General features: G+C 43.1%; 1 protein-coding gene across 6 annotated transcripts in view; it reads right to left on the bottom strand.

Moving 5' to 3' along the window:
* LOC128686065 (protein rolling stone) overlaps window positions 1-14,254 on the bottom strand; it is a 483,046-nt gene that overhangs the window by 64,226 nt on the left and 404,566 nt on the right. For 5 of the 6 annotated variants that reach the window (XM_070083400.1, XM_053772713.2, XM_070083401.1 and 2 more), the window contains exon 4: window positions 1-84. This exon is cut by the window's left edge and continues 12 nt beyond it. The exons of the other annotated variant lie outside the window; for it this stretch is intronic. In XM_070083400.1, coding sequence (XP_069939501.1) covers window positions 1-84 — 84 coding nt within the window. The remainder of the gene's footprint in view (window positions 85-14,254) is intronic. 6 annotated transcript variants of the gene reach the window in all.

Consider the following 14,254-nt stretch of genomic DNA (forward strand, 5'->3'; position numbering starts at 1 on the left):
TGTGACTGTCTTGGGCAGCTGGGCTGTTCTCCTGTACCTCAACCAGCTGGTGGTCATTATACACGCGTGTACCATGTTCATTATCTGCCAGGTTAATGATGGTTAGTAGCGGCTATTGGAGCACTGGTTAATGGTGGTTAATGGCTCATTTTCTAGTGGCGGTTAGTGGAGCAATGGTAAGTGGTGGTTAGTGGTTCTTTTGCAAGTGGGGCACTGGTTAATGTAACACTGGTTAGTGATTAATGGAACACTGGTTAGTGGTTAATGGAACACTGGTTAGTGGTTAATGTAACACTGGTTAGTGGTTAATGGAACACTGGTTAGTGGTTAATGGAACAATGGTTAGTGGTTAATGGAACACTGGTTAGTGGTTAATGGAACACTGGTTAGTGGTTAATGGAACACTGGTTAATAGCCAATGGAACGCTGGTTAGCGGTCAATGGAACAATGGTTAATAGTCAATGGAACGCTGGTTAGTGGTTAATGGAACACTGGTTAGTGGTTAATGGAGCACTAGTTAGTGGTTAATGGAGCACTGGGTAGTGGTTAATGGAACACTGGGTAGTTGTTAATGGAACACTGGTTAGTGGTTAATAGAACACTAGTTAGTGGTTAATGGAACACTGGGTAGTGGTTAATGGAGCTCTAGATAGTGGTTAATAGAACACTGGTTAGTGGGTAATGGAACACTGGTTAATGGTTAATGGAGCACTAGTTAGTGGTTAATGGAGCACTAGTTAGTGGCTAATGGAGCACTAGTTAGTGGTTAATGGAACACTAATTAGTAGTTAATGGAGTATTAGTGATTATTGGAACTCTGGTTAGTGGTTAATGGAGCACTAGTGGTTAGTAGAACACTGGTTAGTGGTTAATGGAGCATTAGTTAGCGGTTAATGGAGCACTAGTTAGTGATTAATGGAACACTGGTTAGTGGTTAACAGAGCGCTAGTTAGTGGTTAATGGAACACTGGTTAGTGATTAATGGAGCACTAGTGGTTAATGGAGCACTGGTTAGTGGTTAATGGAGTACTAGTTAGTGGTTAATGACTTGCTATTGGAACACTGGTTAGAAGTGGCTAGTTTCTCACTGGCTAGTGGTGGTTAGTGGAGCACGGGTTAGTAGTGGTTAACGGTGAACTTATTAGTTATAGTCTAGCACTTGTTAGTGGTGATTAGTGGAGCAGTGGTTAGTGATGGTTAGAGGAACACGGGCTAGTAATGTGTAGTTGAGCAATGGTTATTTTTTATGGGAGTACCAGTTAGTGGTTAGTGACTCACTGGCTAATGGTGGTTAGTGGAGCACTGGTTAATGGTGGTTACTGGAGGTTAAAGGCACACAAGTTAGGGAACACAGATACGAGCAAAGCTATCAGATGCAGTATACAATTAAGTGACAAATACGCTTGGAATACCTGGGAGGAATCTATAACAAAGTTCTCTGTACCAGTTACCATATATAACATTACTAGCTTGCCTAAATGGTAAAGATGCTTTCTGCCGAATAAACAGTGCTTTTTTTTTGCCATTAATCTCAATCGTAACGAAAGAAAATATATTTTATTAACTTTAAGAGATATTAAATAAATTTAAAGTAACTTATGATATATATATATATATATATATATATATATATATATATATATATATATATATATATATATATATATATATATACAGTGGACCCTCGAGTTTTGGCAGCCTCGACTTTCATGAAATTCTACCTTCGGCGAGTTTTTTTGGAAAAATTTGGCCTCGAGTTTCGTGAAAAAACTCTTGTTTCGGCGACCGTCCGGTACCCGTCCACCCGTCACGGCACACACAAAGCCAGTCTCCCACGCCATTCACGCTCAGTGTGCCATTGTTTACCAACATGTGACCATCACCCCGCGGGTTCATACGTAATAATCCATTGTTTTTGTGATTACAACTGCTAAATAAGTCACCATGAGCCCAAGGAAAGCTAGTGCAAACCCTTTGGTAAAGAAAGTGAGGAACACGATCGAATTCAAGAAGGAAATCATTGAAAAATATGAGAGTGGAGTGCGTGTTACAGAGCTTGCCAGGATGTTTGGCAAGCCCCATTCAACCATCACTTCGATCATGGCGAAAGGAAAGGAAATAAAGTGTGATGTTGTTGCAAAAGGGGTGGATATGCTAACAAAAAGGAGATCACAAATCCTCGAAGAAGTGGAGAGGTTATTGTTGGTGTGGATTACCGAAAAACAGTTAGCAGGAGATAGTGTTACGCAGTCGATAATATGTGAAAAGGCAAGGCAGTTGCATGACGATCTCGTAAAGAACATGCCTGCAACAAGTGGTGATGCTTGTGATTTTAAGGCCAGCAAAGGTTGGTTTCAGAGATTTAAGAAGCGTAGTGGCATTCACAGTGTGATAAGGCATGGTGAGGCTGCCAGTTCTGACAAAAAAGCAGCTGAGAAGTTTGTACAGGAGTTTAAGGAGTGCGTAGACACTGGAGAATTCAAACCTTAGCAAGTGTTTAATTGTGATGAAACAGGCCTCTTCTGGAAGAAAATGCCAAAGAGGACCTACATCACGCAGAAGGAAGCGGCACTCCCAGGACACAAGCCAATGAAAGACAGGCTTACTCTCATGTTTTGTAGTAATGCTAGTGAGGATTTTAAAGTGAAGCCTTTACTGGTGTATCACTCTGAAAATCCCAGTGTTCAAGAAATACAGTGTCGCCAAGAGTAACTTGTGTGTGATGTGGAAGGCTAACAGTAAGGCATGGGTCACAAGGGGAATTTTCCTAGACTGGTTTAATGAAGTGTTTGGCCCCAGTGTGAAGAAATACCTCCTGGAAAATAAATTGCCACTCAAGTGCCTCCTGGTAATGGACAATGCTCCTGCTCATCCTCCAGACTTGGAAGAGCAAATAGTGGAGGAGTTTAGTTTCATCACGGTGAGGTTCTTGCCTCCTAATACCACTCCTCTCCTCCAGCCCATGGACCAGCAGGTCATTTCAAACTTCAAAAAACTCTACACCAAAGCAGTGTTTCAGAAGTGCTTTGAAGTGACCTCAGACACTGAACTGACCCTAAGAGAGTTCTGGAAAGATCACTTTAATATCCTCCATTGCATAAACCTTATAGTTAAGTCTTGGGAGGGAGTGGCTTCCAGGACTTTGAACTCTGCTTGGAGAAATTTGTGGCCAGATTGTGTACAAGAGAGGGATTTTGAAGGGTTTGTGGCTGACCCTAAGGAACCTATGCCAGTTGTGGAAACTATTGTGGCATTGGGGATGTCCCTGGGGTTGGAGGTGAGTGGTGAGGATGTGAAAGAGTTGGTGGAGGACCACAGGGAAGAGCTAACCACTGAAGAGCTGCAAGAGCTTCATCTGTAACAGTAACAGATCACAGCTCAGGAAACTGCTGCAGAGGAGGAGGAAGAGAGATGGAAGAAGGTGCCTTCTTCAAAGATTAAGGACATTTGTGGAAAGTGGACTGAAGTGCAAACATTTATGGATGAACTTCACCCTAACAAAGCTATTGCAGGCCGTATTGGCAACATGTAAAATGACAGTGTGTCCCACTTCAGGGAAATCTTAAAGAAAAGTGAGAAACTGACCTCTCTGGACAGATATTTTGTACGACAGGGGTCCAGTAACTCTCAAGCTGGTCCCAGTGGCATTAAAAGAAGAAGGGAAGTAACTCCAGATATGGACTTTATACCTGAAGTCCTAATGGAAGGAGATTCTCCTTCCAAAAAATAGTGTACACCTTCCTCCTATCCCCTCCTCCCGTCTTCCATCCACACAGAAGTCTTCAGTAAAGGTAAGTGTAATGTTATTATTATTTATTTTAAATGCATGTACTTGATTTCTGATTGTTTTCATTATGTAAATCTTTATTTAATTTGAAAAAAAAAAAATTTTATTTTAATTTTTTTGGGTGTCTGGAACGGATTAATTTTATTTCCATTATTTCTTATGGGGAAAATGATTTCGAGTTTCGTGAATTTCGACCTTCGGCAGGCTCTCTGGAACGGATTAATCACGAAACTTGGGGGTCCACTGTATATATACAGTGGACCCTCGACCAGCGATGGCATCGATTAACGATAAATCTGACTAGCGATACATTTTATCGCAAAAATTTTGCCTCGATTAGTGCTAAAAAACTCGACCAACACTATTCGTTCCGTCTGAGACGCGTCCACTTCTGGCCAGTGTTTACAAGCCAGCCAGCCACCGCGGTCGCTTCCAAGCATACAATCGGAAAATTTCATATTATCACAGCCTTTTTAGTGATTGCACCTGCAAAATAAGTCACCATGGGCCCCAAGAAAGCTTCTAGTGCCAACCCTACAGCAAAAAGGGTGAGAATTACTATGGATATGAAGAAAGAGATCATTGCTAAGTATGAAAGTGGAGTGCATGTCTCCGAGCTGGCCAGGCTGTACACAAAACCCCAATCAACCATTGCTACTATTGTGGCCAAGAAAACGGCAATCAAGGAAGCTGTTCTTGCCAAAGGTGCAACTATGTTTTCGAAACTGAGATCGCAAGTGATAGAAGATGTTGAGAGACTGTTATTGGTATGGATAAGTGAAAAACAGATAGCAGGAGATAGCATCTCTCAAGCGATCATATGTGAAAAGGCTAGGAAGTTGCATGACGATTTAATTAGAAAAATGCCAGCAACTAGTGGTGATGTGAGTGAATTTAAGGCCAGCAAAGGTTGGTTTGAGAGATTTAAGAATCGTAGTGGCATACATAGTGTGATAAGGCATGGTGAGGCTGCCAGTTTGGACCAAAAAGCAGCTGAAAAATATGTGCAGGAATTCAAGGAGTACATAGACAGTGAAGGACTGAAACCTGAACAAGTGTTTAATGGTGACACTGACAATGTTATGAAACGCTTTAGGAATGTCATAAAGGAACGGGAGGTACAGGCCTCTATGGGCAGATATGTTGTGCGACAGAGGTCCAGTGACTCTCAAGCTGGTCCTAGTGGCATTAAAAGAAGAAGGGAAGTAACCCCGAAAAAGGACTTGCCACCTCAAGTCCTAATGGAAGGGGATTCCCCTTCTAAACACTAAGACCATCAACACACTCCCCTCTTCCCATCCCATCAATCATCACCAGATCTTCAATAAAGGTAAGTGTCATGTAACTGTGCATGTCTTCTTCAGTTTGTGTGTATTAAAATTAATATTTCATGTGTTAAAATTTCTTTTTCAATACTTTTGGGTGTCTTGCACGGATTAATTTGATTTCCATTATTTCTTATGGGGAAAATTAATTTGACTAACGATTATTCTGACTAACGATGAGCTCTCAGGAACGGATTAATAGCGTTAGTCGAGGGTCCACTGCATATATATGTGTGTGTGTGTGTGTGTGTGTGTGTGTGTGTGTGTGTACTCACCTAGTTGTACTCACCTAGTTGAGGTTGCAGGGGTCGAGTCCAAGCTCCTGGCCCCGTCTCTTCACTGGTTGCTACTAGGTCACTCTCCCTGAACTGTGAGCTTTATCATACCTCTGCTTAAAGCTATGTATGGATCCTGCCTCCACTACATCACTTCCCAAACTATTCCACTTCCTGACTACTCTGTGGCTGAAGAAATACTTCCTAACATCCCTGTGATTCATCTGTGTCTTCAACTTTCAACTGTGTCCCATTGTTGCTGTGTCCCAACTCTAGAACATCCTGTCTTTGTCCACCTTGTCAATTCCTCTCAGTATTTTGTATGTCGTTATCATGTCCCCCCTAACTCTCCTGTCCTCCAGTGTCGTCAGGTTGATTTCCCTTAACCTCTCCTTGTAGGACATACCTCTTAGCTCTGGAACTAGTCTTCTTGCAAACCTTTGCACTTTCTCTAGTTTCTTTACATGCTTGGCTAGGTGTGGGTTCCAAACTGGTGCCGCATACTCCAATATGGGCCTAACGTACACGGTGTACAAGGTCCTGAGTGATTCCTTATTAAGATATCGGAATGTTGTTCTGAGGTTTGCTAGGTGCCCATATGCTGCAGCAGTTATTTGGTTGATGTGCGCTTCAGGAGATGTGACTGGTGTTATACTCACCCCAAGATCTTTTTCTTTGAATGAGGTTTGTAGTCTCTGGCCCCATAGAGTGTACTCCGTCTGCGGTCTTCTTTGCCCTTCCTCAATCTTCATGACTGTGCACTTGGTGGGGTTGAACTCCAGGAGCCAATTGCTGGACCAGGTCTGCAGCCTGTCCAGATCCCTTTGTAGTTCTGCCTGGTCTTCGATCGAATGAATTCTTCTAATCAGCTTCATGTCATCTGCAAACAGGGACACTTCGGAGTCTGTTCCTTCCGTCATGTCGTTCACAAATACCAGAAACAGCACTGGTCCTAGGACTGACCCCTGTGGGACCCCGCTGGTAACAGGCGCCCACTCTGACACCTCGCCACGTACCGTGACTCGCTGCTGTCTCCCTGACAAGTATTCCCTGATCCATTGTAGTGCTTTCCCTGTTATCCCTGCTTGGTCCTCCAGTTTTTGCACTAATCTCTTGTGTGGAACTGTGTCAAACGCCTTCTTGCAGTCCAAGAAAATGCAATTCACCCACCCCTCTCTCTCTTGTCTTACTGCTGTCACCATGTCATAGAACTCCAGTAGGTCTGTGACACAGGATTTTCCATCCCTGAAACCATGTTGGCTGCTGTTGATGAGATCATTCCTTTCTAGGTGTTCCACCACTCTTCTCCTGATAATCTTCTCCATGACTTTGCATACTATACATGTCATTGACACTGGTCTGTAGTTTAGTGTGTGTGTGTGTGTGTGTGTGTGTGTGTGTATGTGTGTGTGTACTCACCTACTCACCTAGTTGAGGTTGCAGGGGTCGAGTCCAAGCTCCTGGCCCCGCCTCTTCACTGGTCGCTACTAGGTCACTCTCCCTGAACCATGAGCTTTATCGTACCTCTGCTTAAAGCTATGTATGGATCCTGCCTCCACTACCTCGCTTCCCAAACTATTCCACTTCCTGACTACTCTGTGGCTGAAGAAATACTTCCTAACATCCCTTTGTGTGTGTGTGTGTGTGTGTGTGTGTATGTGTGTGTACTCACCTATTTGTACTCACCTATTTGTGGTTGCAGGGGTCGAGTCCTAGCTCCTGGCCCCGCCTCTTCACCGGTTGCTACTAAGCCCTCTCTCTCCCCGCTCCATGAGCTTTATCAAACCTCGTCTTAAAACTGTGTATGGTTCCTGCCTCCACTACGTCATTTTCTAGGCTATTCCACTGCCTTACAACTCTATGACTGAAGAAATACTTCCTACTATCTCTCTGACTCATTTGTGTCTTCAACTTCCAATTGTGGCCTCTTGTTTCTGTGTCCCCTCCCTGGAACATCCTGTCTTTGTCCACCTTGTCTATTCCACGCAGTATTTTATATGTCGTTATCATGTCTCCCCTGACCCTCCTGTCCTCCAGTGTCGTCAGGCCGATTTCCCTTAATCTTTCTTCATAGGACATTCCCCTTAGCTCTGGAACTAACCTTGTCGCAAACCTTTGTACTTTCTCTAGTTTCTTGACGTGCTTTATCAAGTGCGGGTTCCAAACAGGTGCTGCATACTCCAGTATGGGCCTGACATACACGGTGTACAGTGCCTTGAATGATTCCTTACTAAGGTATCGGAATACTGTTCTCAGGTTTGACAGGCGCCCATATGCTGCAGCAGTTATCTGATTGATGTGTGCTTCCGGAGACATGCTCGGTGTTATACTCACCCCAAGATCTTTCTCCTTGAGTGAGGTTTGCAGTCTTTGGCCACCTAGCCTATACTCTGTCTGTGGTCTTCTGTGCCCTTCCCCTATCTTCATGACTTTGCATTTGGCAGGATTAAATTCGAGAAGCCATTTGCTGGACCAGGTGTCCAGTCTGTCCAGGTCTCTTTGAAGTCCTGCCTGGTCCTCATCAGATTTAATTCTCCTCATTAACTTCACATCATCTGCAAACAGGGACACTTCTGAGTCTAACCCTTCCGTCATGTCGTTCACATATACCAAAAATAGCACTGGTCCTAGGACCGACCCCTGTGGGACCCCGCTCGTCACAGGTGCCCATGTGATACATCATTACGTACCATGACTCGTTGTTGCCTCCCTGTCAGGTATTCTCTGATCCATTGCAGTGCCCTTCCTGTTATATGCGCCTGATGCTCTAGCTTCTGCACTAATCTCTTGTGAGGAACTGTGTCAAAGGCCTTCTTGCAGTCCAAGAAGATGCAATCAACCCACCCCTCTCTCTCTTGTCTTACTTCTGTTATTTTATCATAAAACTCCAGAAGGTTTGTGACACAGGATTTGCCTTCCGTGAATCCGTGCTGGTTGGCATTTATACTCCTGTTCCGTTCCAGGTGCTCCACCACTCTCCTCCTGATAATCTTCTCCATAATTTTGCATACTATACACTTCAATGACACAGGTCTATAGTTTAGTGCCTCTTTTCTGTCTCCTTTTTTAAAAATGGGAACTACATTTGCCGTCTTCCATACCTCAGGTAGTTGCCCAGTTTCCAGGGATGTGTTGAAGATTGTGGTAAGTGGCACGCACAACATATCTGCTCCCTCTCTAAGGACCCATGGGGAGATGTTGTCCGGTCCCATTGCCTTTGAGGTATCGATGTCCCTTAGCAGTTTCTTCACCTCCTCCTCATCTGTATGTATGTCATCCAACACTTGTTGGTGTATTCCTTGCTGGTGTCCCCATCTGGTCTGTCCCCCCAGAGTCCTTCCTGTCTCTACTGTAAATACTTCCTTAAATCTCGTGTTGAGCTCCTCACATACCTCTTGATCGTTTCTTGTGAGTTCTCCACCTTCTTTTCTCAACCTTATCACCTGGTCCTTGACTGTTGACTTCCTCCTAATGTGGCTATACAGCAGTTTCGGGTCAGATTTGACTTTCGATGCTATGTCGTTTTCATACTGTCGCTGGGCCTCCCTCCTTATCTGTGCATACTCGTTTCTGGCTCTTGTACTAATCTCCTTGTTTTCCTGGGTCCTATGCCTCCTGTACCTTTTCCATCCTCTGTTGCACTTAGTTTTTGCCTCCCTACACCTTCGGGTAAACCAAGGACTCGTTTTGGTCTTCCTATTATTTCTGTTTCCCTTGGGAACAAAACTTTCCTCTGCCTCCTTGCACTTTGTTGCCACATATTCCATCATCTCGTTTACTGATTTTCCTACCATTTCTCTGTCCCACTGAACCTCCTGCAGGAAGTTTCTCATACCTGTGTAGTCCCCCATTTTATAGTTTGGCCTGTCCCCTTCAGCTCCTGTTACCTTCTCCACTTATAACTCTACTATATAGTCAAAACTCAGAACCACATGATCGCTAGCTCCAAGGGGCCTCTCGTAAGTGATATCCTCAATGTCTGAACTGCTCAGGGTGAACACAAGATCCAGTCTTGCTGGCTCATCCTCCCCTCTCTCTCTGGTTGTGTCCCTGACATGTTGATGCATGAGGTTTTCAAGTACCACATCCATCATCTTGGCTCTCCATGTTTCGGGACCCCCATGTGGCTCCAGGTTTTCCCAGTCGATCTCCCTGTGGTTGAAATCGCCCATTACCAGTAACTTTGCTCTGCTCGAGTGAGCTCTTCTTGCCACCTCAGCCAGTGTGTCCACCATCACCCTGTTGTTTTCTTCGTACTCCTCTCTTGGCCTCCTGCAGTTCTGTGGTGGGTTATACATCACTCCAATGACTACTTTATGTTCTCCGGACTGAATTGTACCTACAATGTAGTTTCTTTCTCCAATCATGTCCATGCCTTCCATTTCCTCAAATCCCCATCGGTGTTTTATGAGCAGTGCAACCCCTCCTCCCCCTCTACTCCTTCTATCTTTCCTCAGGATCTGGTATCCTGTTGGGAAGATTGTGTCTGTTATTGTCTCAGCGAGTTTTGTTTCTGTGACTGCTATGATGTCTGGGGATTTTTCACTGATTCTTTCATTCCACTCCTCATGTTTATTCGTTATTCCATCCGCGTTTGTGTACCAAACCTTTAGTTTCTTTTCTATCGTTGTGGTCATGCAAGAATATTGGGGTTGGGGGAGCGAGAACCTTGGTGGGGGCCTATATGGGGCTGTGGTGTAGGTGGGGTTTGTGTTGATGGGGGTGGGGTCAGAATGCCCATAAGGGACAGCTGTTGGGGTGAGTTTTGTGATATGGGGGTTGGTGGCAGAGGGAACAGTGAGTGGGTTGTAGTATAGGTTGCTCAGTTGCGTTGGGAATGTCGCGGGTGGAGTCTTTTGGTGGGAGATTCTGTGGGGTGTGTTTGCCCTTCCTCCTGTGTCTGGGTCCTGCTCATTTTCATTGCTTCTCGTTCCTCCTTGCGTCTTTGTACCCTCTCTTTCAGTGTAGTCCTTTCTTCTTGTGTTCTGTCGCGGTCGAGGTATACTCTCTGGTACCCCTCTTTGTCCCTCAGTCTTGCTTTCTCTTGCAGAATCCTGGTTCGAACTGATTCTTCCTTGAAAGTTACTCTGACAGGCCGTATCCTTCCACTCGCAAACCACCCTATTCTCTGAAAATTTGTCACCTGGGTCATATTGCCCTCCCCTATTGTTTTCATGATGCCTTCAATCATTTTATTCTCCTCCTGTTTTATTTCTTCAAAGTTGGCCCCCTTGGCTTCTTGGAGCCCGTACACAAAAACTGACCTCGCCCTTTCCTCCTCCCACTGAGTCTCCATCTGCATCCTCTGAGGCATTTTATTTCTTTCCATTGATATGTTCTTGCCTTCAGTCCCTGTCATATCTGAAACTTCTATTCTCAGTGAACTGTCTTTCCTGACCAGCTGTCCCTTGCTACTGCAGTTGGCTGTTAGAATCTCTGCATATAGCATACCTTCATTGTCTTCGGACCTGTCGTTTGATCTTAGTGTGCTCATCGTCTTTTCCCTGGCCCCACGTGGGTCTGATAGGGCCTTCGTGTACGGCATGTCTCCGTTGTTGCTTACCATCCCCTTGTGTGTGTGTGTGTGTGTGTGTGTGTCTGTGTGTGTGTGTAATTTTGTGCCGAATCTGGAGTTATCTGGAGAGAGTTCCGGGGGTCAACGCCCCCGCGGCCCGGTCTGTGACCAGGCCTCCTTAGGTCAGTGTCCCAGGATGCGACCCACACCAGTCGACTAACACCCAGGTACCCATTTTACTGATGGGGAACATAGACAACAGGTGGAAAGAAACACGTCCAATGTTTCTACTCTGGCTGGGAATCGAACCCAGGCCCTCACCGTATGAAGCGAGAGCGTTAACCACCAGGCCACCAGAGCCCCATAGGAATAAGAGAAAATTTTTAGAAAGTACTTAATTTTAAATGTTAATTTTAAATGTTAATTGACCACTTTTACCTATTCGGCATGACATATATATATATATATATATATATATATATATATACGGAAGAAATCATAGTAAAAAGCGTGATTGCAAATATGAAAAAAAATACCACAGTGAAAATAGGAAATAAAACCTAAGCGCTTTCATGTGATTACACACATCTTCAGAGGTGTTATCACCTCCTCAGAGGAGGTGATAACACCTCACTCAGAGGAGGTGATAACACCTCACTCAGAGGAGGTGATGACACCTCACTCAGAGGTGATAACACCTCACTCAGAGGTGATAACACCTCACTCAGAGGTGATAACACCTCACTCAGAGGTGATAACACCTCACTCAGAGGTGATAACACCTCACTCAGAGGTGATAACACCTCACTCAGAGGTGATAACACCTCACTCAGAGGAGGTGATAACACCTCACTCAGAGGAGGTGATAACACCTCACTCAGAGGAGGTGATAACACCTCACTCAGAGGAGGTGATAACACCTCACTCAGAGGAGGTGATAACACCTCACTCAGAGGTGGTGATAACACCTCACTCAGAGGTGGTGATAACACCTCACTCAGAGGTGATAACACCTCACTCAGAGGAGGTGATAACACCTCAATCAGAGAAGTGATAACACCTCAATCAGACGTGGTGATAACACCTCACTCAGAGGTGGTAACACCTGACAAAAACAGTTTCCGCACAAACCTCTTGCCTCATCTTCCTATTTCCCTGAAGATGTGTGTAAGCACATGAAAGCGTTCAGGTTTTACTGCCTATTTTTCACTCTGGTATTTTTTCATAAAGATACATATACATACATATATTTTTTTCAATATATATATATATATATATATATATATATATATATATATATATATATATTGCAAACAACCACTCTGAAAGAATAGAGAAATTCCAAGCGCTTTCGTGACTACTCACATTATCAAGGAACTATGAAAGTAAAGCATCCAAGGAAGCTATATAAGGGGTCTGGCCAGCACCTCACTATCAGATCCCGCAACGGTTAAACACCTGACGCGCGCCGACCCAACTTGGATAGGTCCTATGCACAACTCACCCCACAAACTATTCTACCCAAGAAAATTTAAAAATTATTATTTGTCCTGTGTATTATTAAATTCTTCCCAAATTCTATTAATTATAAATGGATCTAAATTATATAAACCAAAGGAAATATTCATATTATTGTCAAAACTGCTTTTTATGAAACAAGATTCAATTATATTCCTGTCGACCATGGACTTGCTTGATACTACTTTCTCAACTTTTTGAAAATCAATTGGATGGTTAAAATCTCTTACATGAATAAATAGAGCATTGGAATCTTGTCCAGTTCTAATGCTATATTTATGTTGTTTTAATCTTAGTTCGAGATTTTTACCAGTTTGACCGTAATAAACTTTATCGCAAATTTTACAAGGAATCTTATAGACACATCCATCAGCATTTTGGGGGGAATTCTTTATCAAAAGTTTTTTTTACTGTATCAAGATTTTTGAATACAACTTTAATATTAAAAGTCTTAAGAAGAGAAGGCATATCAACCAAGTTTTCATGGTAAGGGAGAACCAACATATTTTTAGTTGAATAAGGCTGGTTGTCCCTTTTTGGATTGTAAAAAGTATTTCTAGCAACTTTAAAAGATTTATCAATTACATTTCTTGGGTATTTTAAATCATTACCTATTTCATAAATTTTGGATATTTCCTCATCTATGAACTCAGGACTACAAATTCGTAAAGCTCTCAAAAACATTGATGAGAAAACAGACAGTTTGACTATCTTGATGCGAGGAATAATAGTGGACATAGGAACAGTTATTTATAGGTTTGTGGGATCTGATAGTGAGGTGTTGGCCAGACCCCCTTACATACCTTCCTTGGATGCTTTACTTTCATAGTTCCTTGATAATGTGAGTAGTCACGAAAGCGCTTGGAATTTCTCTATTCTTTCAGAGTGGTTGTTTTGCATATATATATATATATATATATATATATATATATATATATATAATATTATAACTTGGTACCCACCTTCAATGACTATCTTTCAGTCTTACTTTACATTTAATTTTTCTGCCTGCAGATGGAGCGTTAACTCAAAAAAGAAAAAATGCAAATTCGCACCGAGATTATAAAGTTTGATCATTATCAGGGCCCTGAGCCAGCCAGGGAATTTTATTTTGGTCATGAAAAAAGCCTAAACCCCTTTGGTGTCATTGGTGAAATTTTGACTTGGGAAGAAATATCCTCGTCACTTATACTAGAAGGAATGATGGGCTACATGCCCATGGGGTATGGTTGGGAGACAATAGTCTCTCATGGACTGTGAGAGACAGTAGCCTCTCATGGATCAGTGAGAGACCGTAGTCCATGTCCTACGCGTAGGAGACAGTAGTCTTATGGACTATGACCAGGAGATGGTAGTAGCAGTCCCTCATGGACAACAAGTGGGAGGAGACCATAGTCTCTCAGTCATAATTTACGTAATCTCTCCACGTGAAGGCGACCAAAAGCTTGGGGAAAGAGAAGATAGTGAAGCATTCTTCTAATCATTATTAATATTACTATTATTATTATTATTATTTAATGAGGAATCGTTAGACCCTAAACACTCCACGCAGCGTCAAGAGAATGAAAGGAAATTAGGTTTGTTACGAAGGTGGTTCCAGTGCCATGGAAGAAGAGCCCTTCATTAGCAGGTATGATATACAATATGATAGCCTCATTTCGCACCTTCCTTTTTTTTTTTTTAACTCATTACCAGGTATCAATTCCTGAAAGTTCTGTGTGTACAGAATATAATTTTAATTTGAGGTTAGATTAAATAAATGGATTTGTAACTTAACAAAGCCTCTGTGCGGGAGAAACTTAGTCGGCATGTCAACATATTTTTAACACATAT

The sequence above is a fragment of the Cherax quadricarinatus genome, chromosome 9 (assembly GCF_038502225.1).
Source record: "Cherax quadricarinatus isolate ZL_2023a chromosome 9, ASM3850222v1, whole genome shotgun sequence".
In the NCBI taxonomy this organism is placed as follows: Eukaryota; Metazoa; Arthropoda; class Malacostraca; order Decapoda; family Parastacidae; genus Cherax; species Cherax quadricarinatus.